A 26,842-nucleotide genomic window follows, 5' to 3' on the forward strand; every position below is an offset into this window, starting at 1 on the left:
ACTCAGCAGGACAGGCAGCATCTCTGGAGAGAAGGAATGGGTGACGTTTCGGGTCGAGACCCTTCTTCAGACTGAAGAAGGGTCTCGACCTGAAACGTCACCCATTCCTTCTCTTCAGAGATGCTGCCTGTCCTGCCGAGTTACTCCAGCTTTTTGTATCTATCTCTGGGACGTCCTGGAATAATGACCCAGCAAACAAAATCAATGGTCATAGACAGCCCTCCGAGGCAATTGACCACCTTTATGGAAATAGCACCTTCACAACCGAGGGTCCAGAGTGTCTTTTCCTGTTGCTCACTTAACAACACTGAATGGAAGAACACACCAGTGCATCAAATACAGCCATGGCAGCAGTCTTGCAGAACGGGAACACCATGTTAAAACGTTGGATTGATGGGATTTATTAATTATCCTAACGCAGTTTCAGAAGATTCCCCAAAGAAGCGGCACTTAAAAGTGACCCAATGCAGCAACAGCATGCTCAGCTGGGAAATAGGAAGCTCCGTTTTGTGTGTCATTCCCTACAATAATAATAATAATGAGTGGGTGCTGAGTCACATATATTCAGACCTCTGATCTGTCCTATTTCAGATACATTCAGGGCAGGGAATAATTTACATAATTCGGTGTCGTCGTAAATCTACTTATGCAGTTGGTGTTTTGTTTCAAATTTGCATCCCATGGATTTGTCTTCCCAAATTGAAAACTTAGGAAAAGCCACGAGCAGATTTGTAGTTAGAAATTTCACCAGTTCAGAGGCTGACAGGATTGAATTCAATCCTCCAGCTTTGTAGTGTAATGCATTAGGTTCTGAGCACGACATCATTTCTGCAAATGCAATTGTTTGAATAATATGGCTCAAATATATACAAATCAGATACTTCCCCATTTCTAGCTTGATATCTACGTGCTCAGAAATTCGACTAGTTTTTTTTCCGTCCAATTTCCATTTGCTTGTGTTTGAGAAGGGACAATCTTCTCCCTTTACTCATTTGATTATCTCTTCTCAGATCAATCTTGTCAGCCTTTCTGGAAAGCTTTTAACAAGAACTTTGCATGTTTTGTCTTAACAAAGGACTGAACCTGCCTCAAACATGGCTATTGTGAGGCTGTAAGGAATCTAAACTCATTCAACCCATGAACGTCACGGTAAAATGGGATTGGCATCATACAGATAATATTAAATAAATCTTAGTGTTCTAATCATGAATCTTGGCAGGGATAACTTCTCAAGAAGTAAAAACAAATGCAATGCAAAGAGTTATATTACTTGTTCTCTTTATAATCAGCTCAGTGAGAGCTGACCATTAGACTTAGGAACTGCTGAGGGCTGGGGGGATTGGCAGCAGACCTGTCCCATCTGTTAAGGTCCAGAGAATCTGCAGAGGTCTGGAGAGCAAGCTACCTCCTGGTCAGTTTTGATGCATCCTTGTAAAATGGGGAGGAGCAATTGGCAGGGGTAACAGGGTGACAGAAGAGCTGAAATAGAAACAGATGGAACAATCTAATTGAGGTTCTTTGGCTTTCAGCTCCATTGCAAATGTTTTAAACTCAAAGTGGCAATAATCAATTGAATGGACACTGAACACGGTGGAAAATCTTCTCAAACTGGGCACGGAACCATGCTGTAAAACTCTTCTAACCCGGCATCAATCAGGTCAGAAAGGCACAAATAATTTATACGAATAGAAAAGTTGCATCCAAAGCAATTGTTAGGGACTGGGTACTTGATAAAACAAGGAAGGTGCCCTGTTTTTCCCCCCAAAATATTTCAACATTACTCAGTTCCCATAACTGAGAAAATCCAGAATATTATGGAGGCCTAAATACCTCCTGAAAGAAAAAGTGTTGCAATGTTTCCCTCGATGAGAGTGATGTAAAATTCTAAAAAATACATTTCCTTCCAGACTGGAATAATCCGGATGGGGGAAAAAAGCGCCTCTGCAATTATAAGTCAAATAAAACCTTGAGGCTTCTGGAATCTGGACATTCTTTCGTCACAGTGCACTGCTGTGGGACGGAGAAAGAGAAATGGGAGAGACAGCAACCTCAGTTTGCGGCAGAGCCATTCACTTTCGCTTTACTTTTAGATTTTGGGAAAAGTCTTTTAAATTGTTTCTTGGCCGACTTCCTCTCCTTCTCCAGAGGCGTCGGATGCTCCAGATAAACCAGGTCGTTGTGCGACTGGCTCATCCCGGGTTCCTTCTGATGATGTCTGCGTCGGAAAAGGAATTTTGCACCGCTCCGCATAAATCCGCCTAAACGAAAAAAATAAATGCACATTTATCAGTTGAGATTTGCACAGGTAGACTATGGCAAGTAAAAACGCTTATGTGGACTCCCTTCCCCCCCCCCCCCCCCCCCCAAAAAAAGTCTTATGCATATATTGAATTACAGTTCCCCAAGTACTTCACTATGGAAATATTTTGTACCAGATGGCAGTAGACAAGAGGAGAATTGGTGTAGGGAGGAACTCACAGATGCTGGTTTAAACCGAAGACAGACAAAAAGCTGGAGTATCTCAGCGGGACAGGCAACATCTCCAGAGAGAAGGAATGGGTGACGTTTTGGGTCGAGGCCCTTCTTCAGACTGAAGAGCAGAATTGGTGCGTTTCAACCAGAATAGCACTGGAGCAGTGTCCAGTATTAGATACACGAAAAGGACTAACATATTGCCAACTTAATGCCGGTGGGAAGTGGATGTGATACAGCAAGGTAGTTTTTCGGCAGCATCTCTGGAGAACATGGATAGGTTACGTTTCGGGTCATGACCCTACTTCAGTCTATCTATCCATGCTCTCCAGAGATGCTGCTGGACCCGCTGAATTACCCCAGCACTTTATGTAGTTTATTTAATCTCCTTCAACAAGAATAAAATACCCACATTTTTTTTTTTTAAAGCTTTAAAAGCATTCACCTCTGGATTTTTTCATCGTTCCCGCTTCTGAGCCGCCAAAGGAACTATTCGATTTCCGTTCAAAATCCAGGTCTTCCTGGAAACCAGTGTTCCATTGGTTGAATGGCCCATCAGCTCGGATTGCTGATGACGAGGATGAAGTTTCTTCATCGGGACAAACCTCCGCCTCAGGTGGGCTCGGAGTTAGTGTCTTTTCAGAAGAGAGCTCAGGGTTGCCGTTGGAGGAAGGGTGGAGCTGAGGTTCCTGCCCTAAAGACGCGTCCATTGCAGCTGCATAGTTGGCCGATAGTGTCATCTCATCATCCGCAGCCAAGGGAGTCTGGAAGTTAATATTGGAAATTAGCACTTCAGACTACGAGATGCTTCCAAACTGATCACTTAATAGTTAAAAACACAAAGCAAATACAGTAAATCCTTGTTATGACGGGCTGGACATGGGGGGGGGGGGGGGGGAAATGGTGTCCGTTATTGCTGATTTGTTTAGTTTAGAGATACAGCGCGGAAACATGCCCTTCGGCCCACCGAGTTCGCGTCGACCAGCGATCCCCGTACACCAACATTGTCCTACACACACCAGGGACAATTTACAATTCCTATCAAAGCCAATTCACCTACAAACCTGTATGTCTTTGGAGTGTGAGAGGAAATCGGAATCCCAGACAAATCCTACGCTGTCACGGGAAGAACGTACAAACTACGCACAGACCCGTAGTCAGGATCGAACCCGGGACTCTGGCACTGAAATAGACAATAGGTGCAGGAGTAGGCCATTTGGGCCTTCGAGCCAGCACCGCCATTCAATATGATCATGGCTGATCATCCACAATCAGTACCCCGTTCCTGCCTTCTCTCCATATCCCTGAACTCTGCTATCCCTAAGAGCTCTCTCTAACTCACAGGGAGCAACTCTAGTGCTGCGCCACCCTTGTCTGCTATAACAGAGTAGGGGTTTTCTCCCCATTGACACCACTGCCACACCACCCACCACACAGAGGGCAGCGGCACAATTATGCCAACTGGCACCACCTTGTCCAGCGTAGATGGAGAGCAGCAAAAACCATTGCCCTAACTGCTGATTCCCACATTCATACATCGAGAGCAGAATGGGAGGTCTGTGGCATTGGGGTGGAGGTGTGGAGATCCTGTCCCACTCTAAGTGAGTTTCCCCACAATCAACTGCCCAGGGTGAAATGACATTGATCTTAGGGCAGCACGGTGGTAGAATTGCTGCCTTACTGCACCAGGGACCCAGGTTCGATCCTGACTGCGGCTGCTGCCTGTACGAGGTTTGTACGTTCTCCCTGTGACCACAGGAGTTTTCTCCAGTTTCTTCCCACACTCCAAAAACATACCGGTTTGTAGGTTAATTGGCTTTGGTAAAATTGTAAATTGTCCCCAGTGTGTAGGACAACACTGGTGTACAGGGTGATCGCTAGTCGACGCAGACTAGGTGGGCCAAAGGGCCTGTTTCTACCCTTTAGAGGGCTGTAGAGTGTAGAGTCTGCGCTGTAGAGTGTAGAGTTGAAATGTTAATTCCGTTTCTTCTTCCAAAGACACCAAGCTGCCTAACCTGCTGAGTGTATGGTTCTTTTTAACAGCTAAAATTGTATTTCTGTTACCACAAGCTAAAAATATTAAAGACTGTTTGTTACATTGTTGAATCGAAGCAATGGCTTGTCAATTTCAATGACTTGTCAATTTCAAAGATCTCCACAGTGTAACTAGCAACCTGTGTTCTTAAAGAGACAGTCCGCTATAACCACAATCAGTTATACTGAGGTCCGTAATAACGAGGGTTTACTGTACATGGTCAAAACTGATCAACGCATAAATTCCAATCTATTAGAAAGGTCCCTAAACCTATAAATTTAATTCTGCATAACCACTGAACCCGTTATGATATCTCAGCACTGAATGTTCTTCCTCTCTGATAGCTTTTGTACAAAATGGGCATTTTCCAAAGAAAATAATATCAAATGATCACACTTGTCCAGAACTCCTCTCCCACCCAAAGAGGGCAGGAGAAGCCAAGTTACTGAACTTCACAATTTATGGATATGCCAGATCTTTATTGCTACTGACTTAATTTCCAGGAAATACCAATTACCAGGGGGACTGCTACCATTTTCGTAGGGTAAAGAGAATGGAGAGGAACATTTAGCCTTTCCAACAGCTTGAAAACATAAATCATCACTTTGATTTGATTTTTTTTTTCCTTCCTCTAAACTATTCTTCAGTATGTGCTGTGATGAAAATAAGATGAAAGCAGGTCTCCATATTTTATACTTTGCAAATGATAAAAAGATAGACATAAAACGGCAGAGTAACTCAGCGGGATAGGCAGCATCTGTGGAGAGAAGGAATGGGTGACTTTTCGGGTCGAGACCCTTCTTCAGACAGAAAAGGATCATTGGATTTACGGATGATCTGTCCAAAATCCAGTTAATTCCTCACCAAGAGACGAAAAAGCTAGAAATGAATGGAAAAACGGTCCCACCAAGTTACAAAAGACAAGCTTTTAACTGAACAGAATCTTCTTACACAACATATTCTACAAACAGCTTGTACCTCAATAACACAATATACTGTGTTTTTGATTGTGTGTTTTTGCCATTTTTTAAATTATATGTATGACTGCAGGGAAACAAAATTTCGTTCAGACCGAAAGGTCTGAATGACAATAAAACAAATCTAATCTAATCTAATCTAATCTATTACTAAATGAACCCCAGGTTTTGGAAATAAAATGGAAAGCATAGTACTCCAGAGGAAGCTGCCGGACCCGCTGAGTTACTCCAACACTTTGTGTCTATCTTCAGAGAGCATAGTCCTGTTGGCATAGCAACAAAACAAGATAATCCATCGTTAAGGTACAGAACCCACCTTCGTTACACCTGAAATGACGATGGTACTTTTCTTGATGGGAGACTTCAATTTGTGCTTTGCAGACTCAGTAAGTTGCCGAATCGCTGCCTCAGCCACTGGGTCTGTGCCACTCAAGTGCAGGAGCTCTGGAACAATTTAAGGCTGAAATCAGTGCACACATCACTTCTGAACGGGCTGTGTCATTATTGTAACAAGACCAAGCTCTAGCTCAGGGGTTCCCAACCGTTATAGTCCCATTTACCCCTGGCAACTTTAATAGCACATGACAATGTTATTTCACTTATTTATGAATAACTAATGATATCAAAACCAAATACAGACAATCAATGAGGAAAAAAATGTACAAATCCAGAATCAACAATTTTACCCTCCGAGTAGGCGAAATTTACCCCAGGTTCTAGCTGGTCCTAATTAGAACAATAGAACAAGAATGTGTGGGCCTTCTTCCCACACTCCAAAGACATACCGGTTTGTAGGTTAATTGGCTTTGGTAAAATTGTAAATCGTCCCTAGTGTGCAGGATAGTCTTGGTGTACAGGGTGATCTCTGGTTGGTGCGGACTCGGTGGGCCGAAGGACCCGTTTCCGTTCTGTATCTGTAAAGCCTAAAGCATTGCCTATCCAGTAGCGTGGATTTCAGCCAACACAGGGATAGGAGACTAGGTTATGATAAAGGCCACAGTATTTTGGATGGCCTTAGGTTTGAATATGGAAGATGTGACAAGCCATCTGTGTGCATTGAAAAAGTCTAGAATTAAGTATGAAGACAATAGCTCTAGAACAGAAATCTGGACCAGCCAATTAGACTGGATTTGGATCTAGGCAAGTCAAGAATTAAGAATGAGGCCAATTTGAGATTTGGCTGAACAACAGAGGCAGGGAATCAAACAGTGATGAGTGCAGGAATATGGTCGTAAATTTTTCAAGTCCTGGATACCAGTCATCTTAGTTTATTTACAAGAGCTTCATTAAATTATGGAAGCTTTGAAATTCTGCCTGGTCTTAAGCAATGTTTACGTACACCAAACATGAAAAATAAAGAAAGAGGTTGACTAAATTTGCTCGGTATTTTCCCACCCGGATAATCCAGAGCTTTTTCTTTCAAATCCAATTCAACTTATGCCCTGGGCATAACCAAGATGAAAACTGGTCAGAAATTTAATCTAACTCAACCCGAAACGTCTTCCTTTCCTTTTCTTCAGAGATGCTGCCTGTCCCTCTGAGTTACTCCAGCATTTTGTGTCCATCTTCGGTCTAAACATGCATCTGCAGTTCCTTCCGACACAGATCATTAATACAATTCCCCTCTTTAACAAAGGCAGGAAGAAATTTATTTACTCAGTGTTTTCCACAAGCTCAGCATGTCACAAAGTGCTTTGCTGCTCATTAAGTGCATTTGAAATGTTGCCAAGATGAGAAAGCTGTGGGTAGTTTACATTCAATGACAGTATGGAATAATAGTGCTCAGTAAGAGGAGTAAACTTTGCACAGACACTAGGGTGACCTCCACTGTTCTTCAAAGTATTGGCGAGTGGCCCATTTTAGACTGCAGGAGAATGTGCTGAGGGACTCGCTGAGGTTAAGTACAGCCATCGCCATGGCTCAGTTGGGGGAGGGCCACAGTCTAGGGTCCTCCCACTGCAGGACATTGAGTCCTGTGGGGACACCCCTGACACAAGGGAAGGGATATCACCCCAGGAGGCCACATGGGTGACAAGGAGGCTTGGTTTAAGGATGGACGTAAAAAAGCTGGAGTAGCTCAACGGGGTCAGACAGCACTCTGGAGAAAAGGAATGGGTGACATTTTGGTTCGAGACCCTTCTTTAGACTGAAGGATAAGAAGTCCTTCAGACTTTAAGGATAGTTGCAAACACAACCAAACATAACAACAATGAATGTATAGACGCAGAGAATGTTGGAAGTGTTTTTGCACTGTTCTTGTTTTGTATATAATTTTTAATCCGAATATAGTTTATTCTTGGAAATGGGGGAAAAAAAAACATGCCGTAGTGTGTCACGAAGCAGTTCTCCAGATTGGGGTTCCAGTAGATAAACAGTAGACAGGCAATTCCATGCCCAAACTTTGCTCCCAACATGATGAAACAGACTCCAAACTCAAGACATCCAGTCAATCAGTCCAGGATCAGAGGGCACAGCCTCAAAATAAGAGAACGTATCTTTAGGATGGAGATGAGGAGATGAGGAGCAATTTCTTTAGCCAGAGGGTGGTGAATCTGTGGAATTAATTACCACAGATGGCTGCGGAGACCAAGTCATTCGGTAGTTCTAAAGCGGAGAGATTCTTGATTAGTAAGGGCATCAAAGCTTAGGGGAAGAAGGCAGGTGAATGGAGTTGAGAGGGAAAAATAGATCTGCCATGACCGAACAGCAGATCAGATTAGATGAGTCAAATAGACTAATTCTGCTCCCATCTCTTCTGAACTTATCGTAGAACAGAAGACAGGCAGTTCTGGGAAGAACCAGTCCAGTATTTCTAACAGTACAGCATCCCCAGTTCTGCAGTTGAGTCTTAACCTACAGATTTGGTAAAGATAGACTGGTAAAGTAACACAGCAGGACAGGCAGCATCACTGGAAAGAAGGAATGGGTGAAGTTTCAGACTGACTTCATACTACAAATTTGGTGCTCAGTTCTCATGGCCCCTGTACCCATAGCACTGTCCTCGATGCAGAATGTACTGCAATCCTTCAACAGTGGAGATTATAATTCGTGCTGAAGCAATGTGTGGAAGCTTCAGCTTTTTCCACACCAACCTACATGAGAGGTAACTGAACTGAACAGGAGAAGAAAATAAAATAACGGTTGCTCCCAGTGAGATCTCCATGGTTACTGTAACACATTGGAAGCTACAGGACAGTCATGTGACAAGAATAACAAGCTTTATAGTTCCTGCCAGAATAGAAGTACAGTCACAAGCATCACAAGAGAAGTAAATGAGAGAGCAGATATAATGAAAACAACACGAGCAAATGAAACAAAGACAAAATGTCTTTCACTACAGGGTGCTGAAGACAATTACAATCAAATTATTTTCTCCTCAGAAAACAGTGGACATTTGAATGTTCATCGCTTGAAGGGTCGTACGTAGGTACACATTTTCCCATAACTATGGTTTTAATTTAATCCCCATATTTCCACCTCTGCTGTTCTATACTTCACACAAGAAATGCAGAACGAATTTAGGAGTTCTCTTATCGATATTCTATCACCAGACATGCTTTTGACATGCCCTGCCCACCTAATACGCAATTCTTTCAACAATGGGCGTAAATATGGAGGTTTGTTTGGGACAGAATCTGAAACACTGAAGCTACATCATGTTGACACCCCTGCCACCTGCACGATAGGAACGTTTGATCCCAGATTGATCCAATCTGCCAACTTCATGCACATTGCAACACTAAAACCAAATGCTATGGTTTTAATTGAAAACAAGCAACCAACAACTCTGCTTAAACACCTATTTTCTGAGGAAATAAGCAGTCACTTTTTCTAAGATGCATTATGCCCATTGAATATTTGAGTTCATTTGCTAATACCAATTCTATTCTGCAAGTTACCAATGCTTTTAAATAGTGTTACGATCACCCTTTGGTATTAACTACACACCTCAATTTTGTACCATCTGTAAATTCTGATAAAAAATTATGTCGACTGGTAACACTATTCACCATTTAGAAAATGCATCGAATGTTTCATATTCATTCATATCAACTTCATGGTTTAATAAGTTGCGTTGAGTTTATTGTCTTGTGTACAGGGGTACCGTGAAGAGCTTTTGTTGCCTGCTAACCAGTCGGCAGAAAGACATGATTACAATCGAGCAATCCACAGTGTACAGATACATGTTAAAGGGAATAACGTGAATAATGTTTAGTGCAAGATAAAGCCAGTAAAGTCAGATCAAAGATAGTCCGAGGGTCTCCAATGAGGTAGATAGTAATTCAGGACTGCTCTCTAGTTGTTGCTAGGATGATTCAGTGGCAAAATAATAACCACATTCCTATCCATGTACCTGTCCAAGGGGGAGAGTGGGGGAGGGGGTGAGGGGGGGGAGAGAGAGAGGAAGGAGCGAGAGATCAAAATAAATATGCCCTGGATTATGTGAATAAAGAATGATCAACGGGTAATATCGAGATAGATATAGCTCTTAGGGCTAATGGAATAAGGGGTATGGGGAGAAAGCAGGAACGGGGTACTGATTTGGGATAATTAGCCATGATCATATTGAATGGCAGTGTTGGCTAAAAGGGCCGAATGGCCTCCTCCTGCAACTATTTTCTATGTTCTATGTATTGTCAAAGTGAAAAATGAATAAACATTTGAAGTGTTGAAACTACAAAAAAGGGACGTAGATTCGTTTTTGTTTTGCTCCAGTAAAGCATCAAAGACTCATCAAGCTGAATTACTTACTTCACGTATATGTATGAGATTATCTCATTAACCTTCTTTACAGCTCAGGGCATAAGCCTCACTGGCCTTTTGTCTGTCACCATATCCTTTAGACCAGGCCATTCTCATTGCCTTTCTCTGCATTTTTTTGAAGCCTGATCTTCCAAAAGCCAAAGTATAATATCGACAGGATTATACTCCTCGATTCCTTCCACAAAGCTCCAGGTTACAGGCCTTTTGAAACTTCACAAAGGCAACGCTTGCGATTATTTATAGCAGTCGTACACGTCACATTATCAGGCATTACAATAGCGGCTAACTCACACAATGAAAGCAATTGAAGAGAACAAGCTTGCATTTTTTGTATCGCTAAAATTTGGCGACCACATTTGGCAGATCCTCTCTGTACCAGCCATGTTTTGTACAGGATGTAGCACAATGGTAATGAAAAAAAGATAGAGGCAGACTTTCTAATTCTACTGCACCTCATAGTAGAGTCCTTGGCACTGACACCATTCATAACACACTATACATGCCCTCAGAAATAACGCCAGCTTCTCTGAATGTTAAAATATTCAAGCTATTGTAAACATAGATATTAGGTGCAGGAGTGGGCCAATCGGCCCTTCGAGCCAGCACCGCCATTCAATATGATCATGGCTGATCATCCAAAATCAGCACCCCGTTCCTGCGTTCTCCCCATATCCCTTGATTCTGTTGTAAAACTGGAGCTTCAGTGTGAACACCAGTTGACGGCTCGTACCTGTATCAGACGATGACAAGAGTTTACTAACACGAGCTCCCTGCTCAGTGTTGCCCAGTGCCAAGGATTCCTCATCCGCATCTTTCACATCTGTGGAGGACTTCATGGGGGCGTCTGTTATCAAAGGGGAAAGTACAAAGACAATTGTTATTTGGAAGCTGGCCCTGACACAGCAGAGAGTAGAGTATAGTAATAATGTTTTGTTTTATAGGGACAGTGCATATTAATGAACATTTGCATGTAAATATGCGAGATAGTAGAGTGCGGATTGACCAAAACTGCACACAATGCTCCAGGTGTGGTCTCACCAGGGCCCTGTACAACTGCAGTAGGACCTCCTTGTTCCTATATTCAAATCTTGATTGTAGAGATGTATAATCTTTTCGGATAGAACAAAACAAAAAAGCTTTTCATTGTACCTCGGTACACATGAGAATAAGAAGCCAAACAACACTAAAGAAACTAAACTAATGGGATATGGAGGAGAAAGTGTCCAGAGACTGGGTAAATGTTTCTGATCAAAGAAATGGGGATAGAGACTAAGGCAGCAGCAGAGGAACTCAATACCCTGCTTAGAATTTAGTTTCCTTTTTTCGTTAACGGTGGCTTCCTCTGTAGCTTGCAGAGCTATCTGCTTCCATTTTATGCAATTCTACACTCTCTCCTATCACAACCTTTACAAGGATACCTACCCCCCCCCCCCCCCATGCCCTCTCCTGCCATGTGAAATGGATCATCCTCTGTTCCTGAACTACTATCTATCTCATTGATGACCCTCAGACTATCTTTGCTCAGACTTTACCTTGCACTAAACGTATTACCCTAATCATGTATCTATACACAGTAAACAGCTCGATTGTAATCATGTATTGTCTTTCTGCTGACTGGTTAGCACGCAACAAAAGCTTTTCACTGTACCTTGGTGCATGTGACAATAAACTGAACTGAAACTGAATAAGAGCTGCCCTGTTTGATTTGATGCCAACACACCATCTCCTTACAGTATTCTAAGGGCGTGTTCTTTCTATGACCCTTAGTTCGTTCTTCCATCTCCAGCCCTAATGTTTATTTTTAGATTAGCTGACTGTGCAGAGTTTGCACGTTCTCCCGGTGATCTCGTGGGTTTCCGCCAGGTGCTCCAGAAACCTCCCACATCCCAAGCATGGATGCAGCATGGATACGGGCCCTTCGGCCCACCGATTCCATGCTGACCACATTAGCACCCACCCCCTACAGGCCAGGGGCAATTTACAGAGGTCAATTAACCAACAAACCTGCAGGTCTTTGGTATGTGGGAGGAAACCGGAGCACCCGGAGGAAACCCACGCGGTTACAGGGAGAACGTACAAACTCCACACAGACAGCGTCCGCAGTCAGGATTGGACCGGGGTGACTGGCGCCAATGGGTCACTTCCACTGCAAGGAAGCTGCTCTACTCTAACAAAGAACCATTGAACCCGGAGCAATGAGATAAAACCCACGCGGTCACAGGGAGAATGTGCAAACTCCACACAAATTGCACCCAAGGTCAGGATCGAACCAGAGACTCTAGCACTGCGAGGCAGCAGCTCCACCTGCTGCGCCACTGTGCTCCCTTATGTCTTTAACAATTGGGAGCTGGTCAAGCTGTATGTATTTTTAGACACAAGGACAATATAGAGAGTAATTTTAAATACTGTCAACACTTCCATTACCTGCAAGCAATCCACAAGGCTTCCCATCTGTTCGAGGCTTGGACTTAACAGCAGTTACCGTGGTAACAACCGTGCCACAAGGCATGACTGTCCGATCCTTGTCGACTTTCTTTGCTGGAAGCAGTTTGGGCGACTGTCGAGATTTAATTTCGTTGGGTTCCATATAACAGAACTGAAATGAGACCAGGATCATGGTTCATATTCTAGGACTTTTCATTATAAACCTCCACCCATCATACTAAAGGAAGTCTGAAGTACAGAGATTCATCATTGGGTATAGAATAGCCCTGTAAGCCTTTGCTCTATCTAAAACCCCTTTCGAATAGTTGCCAAATACACTCACAGAGAACAAGTCCCATCTGCTCAATTCCCTGTAAAAGTCAAAGTTGAACTGGGCTTTCTCTTTAGATCAAAAATTTTAACCTGTGCGTCTGTCCCAAACCTGTCTCAACCAGGAGTGCAAATGGACACAAACAAACTGACTCGATGTTGAAGCAGAGGGGAAACAAGGAAAATCCACCAATAAAAATTGTAGTGGGCAGATAGAACTTTGCAGCTGTAAAACGTCCTCCTAGAGTCTCACCCCATCCTCCCATTATGTCAAATGCATAAGATAGGTACGAAATGCTGGTGTAATTCAGCAGGTCAGGCAGCATCTCTGGAGATAAAGGATGGGTGACGTTTCAGATCGGGACCCTCCTTCAGAGTATTTTCTGAATTCAGAGTTTTCAGAGTCTGAAGAAGGGTCCCAACTCGAAACGTTACTCCAGAGATGCTGCCTGATCCGCTGAGTCACTCCAGCATTTTGTGCCTATCTTCAGTTTAAACCAGCAGTTCCTGTAGAGCTGATGTGCTTCATGACAGACAGAGAAACTGGCAATAATGAGAGCGTCTCTCTCTCTCATTGACCCACTGGAAAATATTACACTAGGACCCTAGGGAGTAAACTATAAACTAAATTGCTTCAGCCACAATCCAAGACAAGGACGCTGCAGAAATTTGGCAAGGCCACGAAGTCCCACTCTTGAAATTAACCACTAACCCCAAGAGAGGCAGAGCTAAGAACTGGACAAAAAAAAGCTTGTGTTGGTTATTACCTCAGCCGTGATGAATCCCAAACTATTCCCATTCTGTTTGTTGACCAGGCGAAAGCTTTGTACCCCACTTGGCTGTTTCTTGAATAGATCTATTGGCACAGTCACCTCACCAAGTACTGCAACAAGGATGGGAAAAAAAAAAAAATGGTAGAATCAAATTAAATTCCTTCAAAATACAATGAAAATCCAGTGAGAGAAAGTAAGCCAAACTTTCAGGGGCGACGGTTCATTGAGCAACAAAGAACACCTCCGCTCCTGATGCTTTGTTTATTGATCTTCTGTAAACTTCCAATTTCACCTCTTATTTTGCAAAAAAAAAAAAAAAGATACTGTTTCACCCGAATCCAGGTTAGGAGATATGGCATGCTGTGGACATGGGATAGTGAAGTTAGAAACAGGACACAAAGTGGTCACCACCATGGTACCTCAAGCTTAGGCTCGGGAACACTATTGTCAGCTAGTTTGAATGGGAGTGAGATAAGAGTGGAGGCAACTCTCGTTTTACACTTGGTTTACATGTTTTGAGAATAAACGCGCTTGTTTTTAATTACGACCGAAGTTTAATTTACATGCTCGCATTTTCGGAATAACACGCTCAAATTTATGCCTGGTGCCGTTACTTGTGGTGCCTGGTATATGTTTGATTTACGCCTTTTTCGAGTTACGCTCTGCTTTTCAAACATGTTATACCCGCGTACAACGCGAGGTGCCTGCACTTAGTCTCTCACCATTACATATCGTGGAGGAGCAAAAGGACTTGTATCCAGGAACATAAATTATTATAAGCTGCAGGGAAGATATAAGATTGGTGGAAGGATGGCCTATAACTCAATAGTGCTTCAATATAGCCTGGATAGAGTGGACGTGGAGAGGCTGTTTCCACTAGTGGGGGAGTCTGGACCAGAGGGCACAGCCTCAGAATAAGAGGACGTACCTTCAGAAAGGAGATGGAGGTCTTTCTTTAGTCAGAGTGTGGTGAATCTGTGGAATACATTGCCACAGACGACTGTGGAGGCCAAGACATTGAGCAATTTTAAGATTCTTGATTAGTACGGGTGGCAAGGATTATGGAGAGAAGGCAGGAGAATGGGGATGAGAAAGAGAGAACAGCTATGATTTGAATAACGGAATAGACACAATGGGCCAAATGGCCTACTTATGCACTATAGAAAATACCCAATGACATAATAATGACTAATCTCAGATAAATAGAAATTACAACAGATCAGCCAGTATGGGCTTGATGGGCTGAATGGCCCTCTTTAGCTCCTTACAAATGAACTACACTTTTTCTTCAAAGGTTGAGATTGCACTGTGGACAGGCAACACATTTTAAACTGTAGAACTGAGAAAGAGTACAGTAACACTGGTTTCATATACGAGAACACTTCGTTGCACACAATGACGCCGACTGTTCAATTACAGAGCGGGCTAGCACCAGCCTAATTATGTATCAATTACGCACTTTCCGAGGGTCTTCCATCCTCCAAAATCTGCATGTGAAGTTTCTTTGACTTAGCACTCAGCTCACTGTTGGAGAGAAAGAAAAAAATATATATACTTTAGAGAGTTTATTTTAAAGTTTAGAGATACAGCATGGAAGCAGGCCCATCGGCCCACACCAACCAGCGATCATTCATACACTTGTTCTCTCCTTAGCATTAGGGGCAATTTACAGAAGCCAATTACCCTCCAAACCTGCACGTCCCTGGAATATTATCTTATTTTATGTTGAACTAAGTGTGCTATCTGCAGCAATCTGGGTACTGGAATTGGTACTTCTGATTATGTTTTTACACCACGCCCTTATTGGTCTAAAAATTCCTAATTTTCTCACCAATGTCACCTCCACTTGCCAAAAACCAGAGTGTTTTCTATCATAGAATTCTTTGTCCCAACTCTTGTCTTCTTTCGAAATCAGGTCACCTTTGAATACTTTTTTTAAATGGGCAGCACGGTGGCGCAGCGATAGTGTTGCTGCCTTACAGTGCCGGAGACCCAGGTTCGATCCTGACTACGGGCGCTGTCGATACAGAGTTTGGATGTTATCCCCGTGACCTGCGTGGGTTTTCCCCAATTGTAAAAGGTCCCTAATGTGGGTAGAATAGTGTCAATGTGCGGGGATCGCTGGTAGGCGCAGACTTGGTGGGCCGAAGGGCCTGTTGCCGCGCTGTATCTCTAAACTATAAACTTTTATCATTAAACTTTGGAATGGGACAGAGTGGCATTAAAGCCTCAAAAAGCTGAACGTCCCGATTTTATCTATTCGAGGATCATTGCTGGAATTACAGTGCCCATGACTGCTTCCTCGGAGTAACAAGGGTTTGAGCCGAACACTTCAATGCTGAAATTCATCTTCCTGCTATTAAACTACACACAGACAAAAGGGAAATCAAAAAAAATCTTTCTAAAACAGGTCTGCTCTTGCAAGATAAAAGATCAGAAAGACTCCCCAGGGGCAAAGTCAGGAGGAAAGCAGTAAAAAAAAAAAAAACACATATGAAATTGGAGTAGAATCACTCTAGTGACTCTGGACCCCTTTCCATCATACCATATGATCACGGCTGACCCTTTATCTCATCCAATTTTCCGACCAGTCACCAAATCACAATTGTGTAGGAAGGAACTGCAGATGTTGGTTTATGCGGAAGATAGACACAGAGTGCTGGAGTGTGACACAGAGAGCGATGATTTTGCACATCCCAAAATCCTGGGGCGCCGCACGCGACCACGTGTCACTGCCTATGTCACCACGCACCATGCGCTGCACGACACGCACTTCATGCGTCGTGACACGTAAATGATGTTGCGTAAATTACGCGCAAATGACGCCCAAGTGGGATAGGCCCTTTACAGCGTCAGAGACCCAGGTTTGATCCTGACATAGGGTGTTGTCTGAACAGAATTTGTACGTTCTCCCCCGTGACCACGTGAGTTTCCTCCGGGTGCCCCGGTTTCCTCCTACACTCCAAAGGCGTGCAGCTTTGTAGGTTAATTTGCTTCGGTAAAAAGTGAAAATTGGCTCTAGTGTGTAGGATAGCGCTAGTGTACGGAGATTGCTGATCGGTCGGTGTGCACTCAGTGGGCCAAAGGGTTTGTTTCCACGCTGTATCTCCAAATTAAACTAAAGGTCAAATATCCTGAGAAACACAAAGATCAGAGAAAATGTGAGAGAAACATCAAGCTTTACGTAGTGTTTTTCTTCGCAAAGAGGTATCAGGGATTTAGAAGTGCTCATAAAAGTCCACTTTTGATCAATGACATCTCAGAAGCACCATAGAAATTAAAAAAACATGATAGCGGCCAGTAAGTGCCAGCTTAAAAGAAAATCAATACTCACAATACAAACTGCTGGTCCCACTGGGGAATGGAGATGCTGCTCATCACTGAGCCAGAGAACTTCTGCACTGGGTTGTCCAACTGCACAACGCAATATGGGTGGATACTTTCTGACAAGCCAAACACATACAGAACATTACATTCAGAACATGAAATCTAACCGACCAAAACTGAAACAATTTAAACATTAGTGCCCAAAGTAAAAATTACTCAAGAGAACAGAATTTTCTTTGTTATTAATAACTATTAGCTTAGTTTATTATTGTCAAGTGTAGTGGGGTGCAGCAAAAATATTTTCATTGCGTGCAATCTAGTCAGCAAAAAGACTTTACATGATTACAATCAAGTCGTCCACAGTGTACAGATACAGGATAAAGGGTATAACATTTGCTGCATTATTATTCCTGTGCATAGATTCTAGGAGCAGAATAGGCCAATACGCCCATCTACTACATTAAATCATGGCTGATCTATCTTTTCCTCTCAACTCCATTCTTCCGCCTTCTCCCCATAATGCCTGGCACCCGTACTAATCAAGATTCTGTTAATCTCAGCGTTAAATATATCCATTCACGGTCTCCACAACCATCTGTGGCAATTAATTCCACAGATACACCACCCTCTGACTGACGAAATTCCTCCACCACCTCTTTTCTAAAAGTTTTATTCTGAGGCTACCATCTCCAGACCTAGACTCTCCCACTATTGGAAACATCCTCTACACCTTCACTCCATCTACTCTTGTTGAGCAAGGCAGAGCACAACTCCACTCAGCCAGAGTATTAGATGACCCCCTTCATATTTCCAAACTTCACAAGTACAGGCCGAGTGCCGTCAAACGCTCATCATCTGTCAACCTAATCATTCCTGGGATCATTCTCGTCAACCTCCTCCTGACCCGCTCCAGCGCCAACACATCCTTCCTCAGATACGGGGCCTATAACTGCTCACAATACTCCAAGTGCAGTCTGACCAGTGCCTTATAAAGCCTCAACATTAAATCCCTGTTTTTATTTTCTAGTGCTCGCGAAATAAACGCTAGCAGTGCATATGCATTAAAAAAAAAAAAATCCTAACAGTTTAATTTTATATTTCAATTTAAATAAATATGCTACAACAGTTCAACAGCTAATTTACATGACAATAGGGCCAATGTAAAGCATGATGCAATTTTCTTTCCCCCCTCCACACGTCATCTTCTCAGGTCAGCTGCAGCTTTAGGGATGGCAGATGGCACAATGGGCTAAGTGTTCGGCTGGCAACCGGAAGGTAGCCGGTTCGAATCCCGCTTGGAGTGCATACTGTCGTTGTGTCCTTGGGCAAGACACTTCACCCACCTTTGCCTGTGTGTGAATGTGTGTGAGTGATTGGTGGTGGTCGGAGGGACCGTAGGCGCAGATTGGCAGCCACGCTTCCGTCAGTCTGCCCCAGGGCAGCTGTGGCTACAGAAGTAGCTTACCACCACCGAGAGTGACTGAGGAGTGAATGAATAATGCGATGTAAAGCGCCTTCAGTATTAGAAAGGCGCTATATAAATCCCATCCATTATTATTATTATTAATGGGTGGAACCGTAACGAGACATGGCGGACTTGGTTACCGGCAATATTGGGAGCTGCCAGTTCTTCCACTTTGATGATCTTCACCTGAAGCTTCCGTTCATGAGCTCGCGGTGGTTTTGGAGGCGAGAAGATCTGCGACGATAACTCTGCATTGGGAAATTTCTGGGAGACTGGAAAATTCTGGAGGGAGAGGGAAGAGAATTGCACAAGGTCAGGATGAATCAGCTTCTTGCTCAGGTCTATTGCAACAGCTATATCTATATCCAACCCTCTCTGGAATGCATCCAGTGAATTGGCCACCACAGTGAATTCCAGATTCACAACTCTCTGGGCGAAGAAGGTTTTCCTCATCTCAGTCATAAATGGCCCATCCCTTATTGTTAAACTGTGACCCCTGGTTCTGGCGCACCCCCCCCCCCCCCCCCCCCAACATAAGGAACATTTTTCCTGCAATGGCTTTGATCCGAAACATCACCCATTCCTTCGATCCAGAGATGCTGCTTGACCCGCTGAGTTACTCCAGCATTTTGTGTCTATCTTCAATGTAAACCAGCATCTGTTGTTCATTCCTATATATTTTGTCGTGCTGATCATATAGTTGAAGGAATATCCATCTACTTAGATGTTTGCCCGTGATTTATGTCCAGTGGTGCTTGTGCAAAATTTGCAAAAACATATTAATGATCAAGAACTTTTTACATATCTTCCATTCATTTGTTCTATATTTCTCTGTATCGCCATCTATATCTCGTTTCCCTTCCCCCCCCCCCCAACTCTCAGTCCGAAGAAGGGTCTCGACCCGAAACATCACCCATTCCTTTTTTCCAGTGTTGCTGCCTGCCCCCCTGAGTTACTCCAGCTGTTTGTGTCTATCTTCAGTTTAAACCAGCTATCTGCAGCTCTTTCCTGCACACATTTATACTCCTCAAATATCATCTGACACAGTGTTAACATGACACTTTCACACACAATTAATATCAACAAGCCTAGTCCTACGCATCATGTACCCTGGCAATTTGCAATTCCAAACCAAACTGTGAAAACAGTAACGTATTTTTAGAACTTAGGCATTGCAAGTTTAGAAATCTCACACTCACATTACAATTCATTAAAGGTGCGGCCTTCATAGTCAGTAAGACCATTGGATGGGCAGAGGTGAACATATCTTGTAACAGTCTGTGAATAGTCTCCGGGTCAGCATCTCCCTCTGCTACCTAATATAAATAAAGAGAGACAGTGAAAAAACAGGTTTGGGAGCACATTAAAAACAATCAACTCTTTGGGAAGCAAGGTGGCGCAGCGATAGATTTGCTGCCTCAAACAGTACCAGAGACCCGGGTTCGATACAGACTGCAACTGCATGTCTGTGCGGAGTTTGTACGTTCTCTCCATGACCTATGTAGGTTTTATAAGGTTATAAGTGATAGGGGCAGAATTCGGCCCATCAAGTCTACTTCACCATTCAATCATGGCTGATCTATCTCTCCTAACCCCATTCTCCTGCCTTCTCCCCGTAGACAATGCAATTTTCTTCCCCATGCTGAATTTCTACCTTGCTCTCCTCTTCTAACCCCCCCCCCCCCCCCCCCCACCCCATCTACCTAGGTTCCAGTGTCAGGGGTTATGTGGGGGGGGAGGGGAGGCAGAGAATGGGATATAGAGGGAAAGATAGAACAACCCTGATTGAATGGCAGAGTGGACTTGATGGGATGAATGGCCTCCTTCTGCTCCTACAACATATGAACTACTCCTATAATCAGACAACATCAGCTTCTTCCCTTCGCCCCCAAAAAAATAACAGCCTAACATGGGGCAGAGACATCATGTTTCACACATGCGCTTATTGTTGTCTATTTTCTTAATGAGCACTCAAAATGAAAATACAATAAGCATTTTTAATTGGTTTTTATAAAGCAGCCATTTACAAACAATTCCTCTTTCCAAACACCATTTTAATGGCCGATTTAATAAATAGCAGAAATGTTAGAGGGCATGCTAGCCACAACCAACTAGTTATAATTGAAAGATATACACAAAATGCTGGAATAACTCAGTGGGACAGGCAGCATCTCTGGAGAGAAGGAATGGGCGACGTTTCAGGTCCAGTCTGAAGAAGGGTCTCGACCCGAAACGTCACCCATTCCTTTTCTGCAGAGTTGCTGCCTGTCCGCTCAGTTACACCAGCATTCTGTGTCTATCTTTGATTTAAACCAGCATCTGCAGTTCTTTCCTACACTAGTTATAATTCAAACTGAACATCAAGAAAACAAAATGACAGAACCTGCCAGGAACTAATGACGTGTATAAGACAGGAAATCTAGCACGACACTGCAGAATTGTAAATGTTATCCAGCTGCCTCCCATAAATCACTTACAGTAACCGACACGCTAGACAATTGTTCCTGGATATTGTTCCTCATAAGCAAACTTATGATTTTGTAATGCAACTATTACATAAGGATTAGAGAAAGTTGGTCAACTTATTATCTGATTGCTGGTTTCAAAGTTTGGAAACAAACTTTTCTGTTCCTATAGTTCAAAAATCTATCTCCCTCTTGAACATACTAAAACTCTGCTTCTACAACTCTGTGGAGTCCAGGTTCAAAGGTCCACAATCCTCAGAGTAAATGTCTAACTTCTAAAATTCACTGTCTATGACATCTGACAGGAAGTTCTATCTCTTTGAGTCTATGGATGCGACTTCCTACACAGATGGATGCTTTCCAACAGCACCTACTTCACACGTTAGATACAGATGACAACAGGCTTACAAGGCAATGGCAAAAGGCAAGAGCAATGGTTGTGCCTTTTTTTAAAAGCAGATAAAATGTTGGAATAACCCAACGCATCCGGGTTATTGGAATAATCCAGTTGCTTCTCTGGAGAACATGGATAGGTGATCATGGACCAGGACCCTTCTTCAGACACAAAACCTTCTTCAGTCCTAAACTGAAGGGTTACCTTTTCATTTTCACCAGAGATGCTGCCTGACCCACTGAGTTAGTCAAAATGTGGAAACAGGCCCTTCAGCTCAACCTGCCCACGCCAACCAACATGCCCATCTACACTAGTCCCACCTGCCTGCTTACCCTTCTAAACTTATCCTATCCATGTACCTCTGCTAATGTTTTAATAGGCCATGCCTCAACTAATTCCTCTGGCAGCTCGTTCCATATATCCTCCATCCTTTGTATATCAAAGTACAAACTCTGTACAGTTTGTACGTTCTCCCTATGACCACATGGGTTTTCTCCAGGTGCTCCGGTTTCCTCCCACACTCCAAAGACATCCAGGTTTGTAGGACGATTGGCTTCTGCAAATTGTCCTTAGAGTGTAGGATAATGTTGGTATATGGGGGGGGGGGGGGAGGGCAAAAACAACGATCTGCTTTAATCCGTGTGACACCAAATCAATGCTCAGGTTTATTTCTAGGCGGCTTGGGCCTAGTTGACATCAGCAGACACTAACACCACGATGGCTTCACTGCCCGTGCTCATGATGAGCTCCGAAATATTAAGCAAAATTTCATCCGTGCAGATGGCCCTGCTGGTATAACATTGAATTGGGTCGCCTTTATAGTGCCTTTTTTGGGACAGTACATGCAGTATGACGCATCAGTACCTCAAAAGTTAAAAACTAGATTGATGTACAGCAGCAAATAGCCTTGGCACCTTCCCTTGTCCACAATCACTGCTCCATAACCAAACCATCATTCTTGCTATTGAGGGAGTGCAGCATAGATTCCCGAGGTTAATTTCCAGGATGGCGGGACTGTCATATGATGATAGAATGGAGCAGCTGGACTTGTACCCTCTGGAATTTAGAAGGATGAGAGGGAATCTGATTGAAACATGTAAGATTATTAAGGGTTTGGACACGCTAGAGGCAGGAAACATGTTCCCGATGTTGGGGGAGTCCAGAACCAGGGGCCACAGTTTAAGAATAAAGGGTAAGGCCATTTAAAACAGAGATGAGGAAAACATTTTTCACACAGAGGGTTGTGAATCTGTGGAATTCTCTGCCTCAGAAGGCAGTGAAGGCCAATTCTCTGGATGCTTTCAAGAGAGAGTTAGATAGAGCTCTTAAACATAGCTGAGTCAGGGGATGTTCCCGATGTTGGGGAAGTCCAGGACAAGGGGTCACAGTTTGAGGATAGAGGGGAAATCCTTTAGGACCGAGATGAGAAAAACATTTTTCACACAGAGAGTGGTGAATCTCTGGAACTCTCTGCCACAGAAGGTAGTTGAGGCCAGTTCATTGGCTATATTTAAGAGGGAGTTAGATGTGGCCCTTGTGGCTAAAGGGATCAGTGGGTATGGAGTGAAGGCAGGTACAGGATACTGAGTTGGATGATCAGCCATGATCATATTGAATGCAGGCTCGAAGGGCCGAATGACCTACTCCTGCACCCATTGTCTATTGCCTCCACCATCATAGCTCAGAAAATCTAGAGCTGCTGTGTCACAGCTCCCGAGACCATGGTTCGATCCTGACCTTGGGTGCTGTCTGTGACGTTTGGCCGTTCTACCTACGGGTGCTTCAGTTTTGGGTGCTTCGGTTTTGATGGTTCTTTGTTATCGTGTGTGCCCAGGTACAGTGAAATAAGGAAAAGTAAGATTATTGCCATTCATAAGTTCAGAATGCATAGAAACAGCCCAATGAGACCTTATGCAAGAGTCGCCAGGTTTTGGGGCCAAAGGCGTGAGATTTGTTGATTAATTGGCTTCTGTAAACTGCCTCTAATGTAAAGGAGCGGATAGGAAAGTGGGATAACAGAACTATTGTGAATGGATGATTGATGGCCAGCATGGACTCAGTGGGCCGAAGGGCCAGTTTCCATGCTGTATCTCTAAACTAAATAAAAAGCACTGCTCCTTTACCAAAACGTAATTTATCCGCCTACTACCATCTTAATTCGGTAAACCAAAGCTGTAAAATAACAAGACAAATAAATCTTCAGAAAAATCAAAACAATTCAGGCACTCACCTCCTTTTTAACTTTTGGTGTCACCTTCAAATTTAAGCTTCGACAATTCTGAAGATTCCATGTGACTTTTACATCATCAGAGTCTTCAATGTCAATCATCAGCTGTGGAAACAGGAGTACAATTACCAAAGGTAGGCTTCCCCCATCCTATTGCAAATTGGGATTCAGTTGTACCACAGACCGTGGTTTGGCACGTTTAGAGTTACGTGGGACTGTATTGGATACCTAACATGGCATTCCTAAAATGTGTGGTTGTGCCTCCCTGCCTCTGCTCATCTTCTGCACGCCCACTGAAGTGAACAAACCATAACTTCCTCTTTAAGTACCTTTCCTAGATTAGTAAGGGTGTCAGGGGTTATGGGGAGAAGGCTGGAGAATGGCGTTGAGAGGGATAGATTGAGTGGCGTGTTGGAGCAGACTTGAGGGGCCGAATGGCCTAATTCTGCTCCTATAGCTTCTGGACTTATGTTGCGATTTAGAACGGAGCCCTCTCGAGGCCCACTTTGTGTGTCTAATTACAACACAGGCATCTACATCAATGGCTTCTTTTTTCATCCTACTTCTGATCGCCATAGATCTCCCAGAGTTTGCTGTTATGGATCCCTCCAACATACAGCACTGACTGACATCCTCTTACTGGACAGGTAGCTGTCAACTCAGATTAAAACACTAAAATGACGAATCTGTCAATTTTTATACTAACCTCAAAAAAGGCCTTTAAATTATGAAAATTCCAATTTCCTCATCAAAAGATTATACTGTGTTAGGAGAAAGTTTTCCTTGTGAATGACAAGAGAAGGAATGGGTGACGTTTCGGGGTCGAGACCCTTCTTCAGAATCTCAAATTAATATTTTCATGCGAGTGATAAGCTCAGCCCACAATTTCCATCAGCGAGCATAATTATTTGAAAGTCACCACACAGGCGTTCCTTTCTTCGATGAATTAATGGCTTTACAGTCCACTGTGCCCGCGTACTTGTTAAAGAAATGGGGCTCTGTTCTTTTCGCAGTCGTCTGAAATGCACTTTGAAAATTAATGATACCATGTTGGGATTTGGCACGAACTCTTCTTTATTCTGTTTGAATTTTGTTTGTTTGTTACTGTAACCCTGAGAATACGTCATTTACTTTAAGATCAACCATACATTTTTGCTAAATTGCAGTGAATAATAAAGCATTTTAAAAGCCCTCAGAAACAGCAAAGGTAATGACTCGCAGTCACCATGTCAATAGAAAACAATGTGGACTTACAGTGTACTGCGACTCTCACAGAACAGATATGTTTGGTGGATATATTTGTCACAGGAATTATTCAGTTAAAGAGGCATAGAGTCATACAGCATGGAAACATGCACTTCGGCCCAACTTGCCCACACCAGCCAACATGTCCCATTTGCATGAGCCCCACCTGCCTGTGTTTGCCCCATATCGCCGTTAAACCTGCCCTAACCATGTACCTCTTCTGGCAGCTCGTTCCATACATCCACCAACTTTTGTGTAAAATAGTTACCTATCAGGTTCCTATTAAATCTTTCCCCCCCCCCTCACCTTAAACCTGTTCTCTGGTTCTCCATTCCCCTACTCTGAGTGAGACTGTTCGTCCATCCGATCTATTCCTCTCATGATTTTGTACACATGATCTTTTAAGAGAAGAAAAAGCTAACAATCAAGAACCAAGAGCATCATAAATAAAGCAGGGAGAGGGGGAAAAAAACCCAGAAAGTAGGAGTTCAGTTATTCCAAAAACAAACTGCAAAGGACAATCAAGAGTATTATCAGCAACCAACACAAGAGCCTTATTATTGTGCATTGGCATTGCATTTACAATTAAAGTCCAGCATTCTCAGAGTGGTGTAAAATGCAATATAAAAGAAGCCAAACTAAACCTGGCTGTTGTCAACGGCCTCCACAAAGCCACTAAGGGTCAAAATAACTCATCTTGGATAGACGCAAAATGCTGGAGTAACTCAGGACAGGCAGCATCTCTGGAGAGAAGGAAGGGTCTCGACCTGAAACGTCACCCATTCCTTCTCTCCAGAGATGCTGCCTGTCCCGCTGACTTACTCCAGCATTTTGTGTCCATCTTCAGTTTAAACCAGCATCTGCAGTTCCTTCCTGCACAACTAATCTTGTGTTGGGTTCAATGAAACGTGAAGAAATGTGCAATTCTAAAATCCACACAGATGACAATGTGTGCAAACCTGCAGGTTTCTGTTACTGTGCATGGTTGCGCCTCAGTTCCGACAATATGCAAGCATGCTTTGGAAATGGTGCAGAGGAGGTTTACCAGTATGATGCCTGGATTACAGGGTGCTAGCTACAAGGAGAGATTGGACAAACTTGCCTCTGGAACACTGGAGGTTGACGGGAGCCATGATAGAAGTACGAGAGACATCAATAGGGTAGACCGTCAGAACCATTTTCCCAGGATTAAAAAAATAAATATTTAAGGGCATAACTTTAAGGTGAGAGGGGCAAAATAAAAAAAAAGGGTGCACTTGGGACATTTTTAGTTTACACAGAAAGCACTGCCAAGGGTGGAGGCAGAGACAGATACAATAGTGGCATTTAAGGGACTTACAAATTGGATATACAGGGAATGGTGGGATGCGGATTATGTACAGACAGATAAAAGAGTTTGTCTTGGCATCATGTTTGGCACCAAGATGTTGAAGAGATAATGCCTGGGATATTGAGCACTGTTTTATTACCATTCTACAGGGATATGATTAGGCTAAGCGGGTGCAGAAAACATTCACATGGATGTTGCCAGGAATGGAAAGCTTGACAATAGACAATAGACGCAGGAGTAGGCCATTCGGCCCTTCAAGCCAGCACCGCCATTCAATGTGATCATGGCTGATCATCCCCAATCAGTACCCCGTTCCTGCCTTTTCCCCCATATCCCCAGACTCCACTATCTTTAAGAGCCCTATCTAGCTCTCTCTTGGAGTGACTCAGCGGGGACAGGCAGCCTCTCTGGTGAGAAGGAAAGGGTGACATTTCAGGTCGAATCCTTCTTCAGACTCAAGTCTTGGACTGTCCTCTGTGGAGCAAAGGAGGCCGAGGGATAACTTTATAGATGTTTATAAATTCATTAGGAACATGGATAAGATATCCCCCCTCCCCAGAGATGGGAGAGTCCAAAACTAGAGTGCATTGATTTTAGACGAGAGGGGAAAGATT

General features: G+C 43.4%; 1 protein-coding gene across 1 annotated transcript in view; it reads right to left on the reverse strand.

Moving 5' to 3' along the window:
* Nucleotides 1-385: 385 nt before the first annotated feature.
* Nucleotides 386-26,842, reverse strand: part of c2cd2 (C2 calcium dependent domain containing 2) — a 47,358-nt gene continuing 20,901 nt past the window's right edge. The window contains exons 4-14 of the mRNA XM_033032535.1: nucleotides 23,657-23,758; nucleotides 19,767-19,883; nucleotides 18,708-18,849; nucleotides 17,110-17,218; nucleotides 15,235-15,299; nucleotides 13,770-13,885; nucleotides 12,673-12,844; nucleotides 10,979-11,092; nucleotides 5,801-5,928; nucleotides 2,918-3,236; nucleotides 386-2,258 (exon numbers count right to left, since the gene is read on the reverse strand). Coding sequence (XP_032888426.1) covers nucleotides 2,050-2,258; nucleotides 2,918-3,236; nucleotides 5,801-5,928; nucleotides 10,979-11,092; nucleotides 12,673-12,844; nucleotides 13,770-13,885; nucleotides 15,235-15,299; nucleotides 17,110-17,218; nucleotides 18,708-18,849; nucleotides 19,767-19,883; nucleotides 23,657-23,758 — 1,593 coding nt within the window. The 3' untranslated portion in view covers nucleotides 386-2,049. The remainder of the gene's footprint in view (nucleotides 2,259-2,917; nucleotides 3,237-5,800; nucleotides 5,929-10,978; nucleotides 11,093-12,672; nucleotides 12,845-13,769; nucleotides 13,886-15,234; nucleotides 15,300-17,109; nucleotides 17,219-18,707; nucleotides 18,850-19,766; nucleotides 19,884-23,656; nucleotides 23,759-26,842) is intronic.

Source organism: Amblyraja radiata, chromosome 14 (assembly GCF_010909765.2).
Source record: "Amblyraja radiata isolate CabotCenter1 chromosome 14, sAmbRad1.1.pri, whole genome shotgun sequence".
NCBI classification, from domain to species: domain Eukaryota; kingdom Metazoa; phylum Chordata; class Chondrichthyes; order Rajiformes; family Rajidae; genus Amblyraja; species Amblyraja radiata.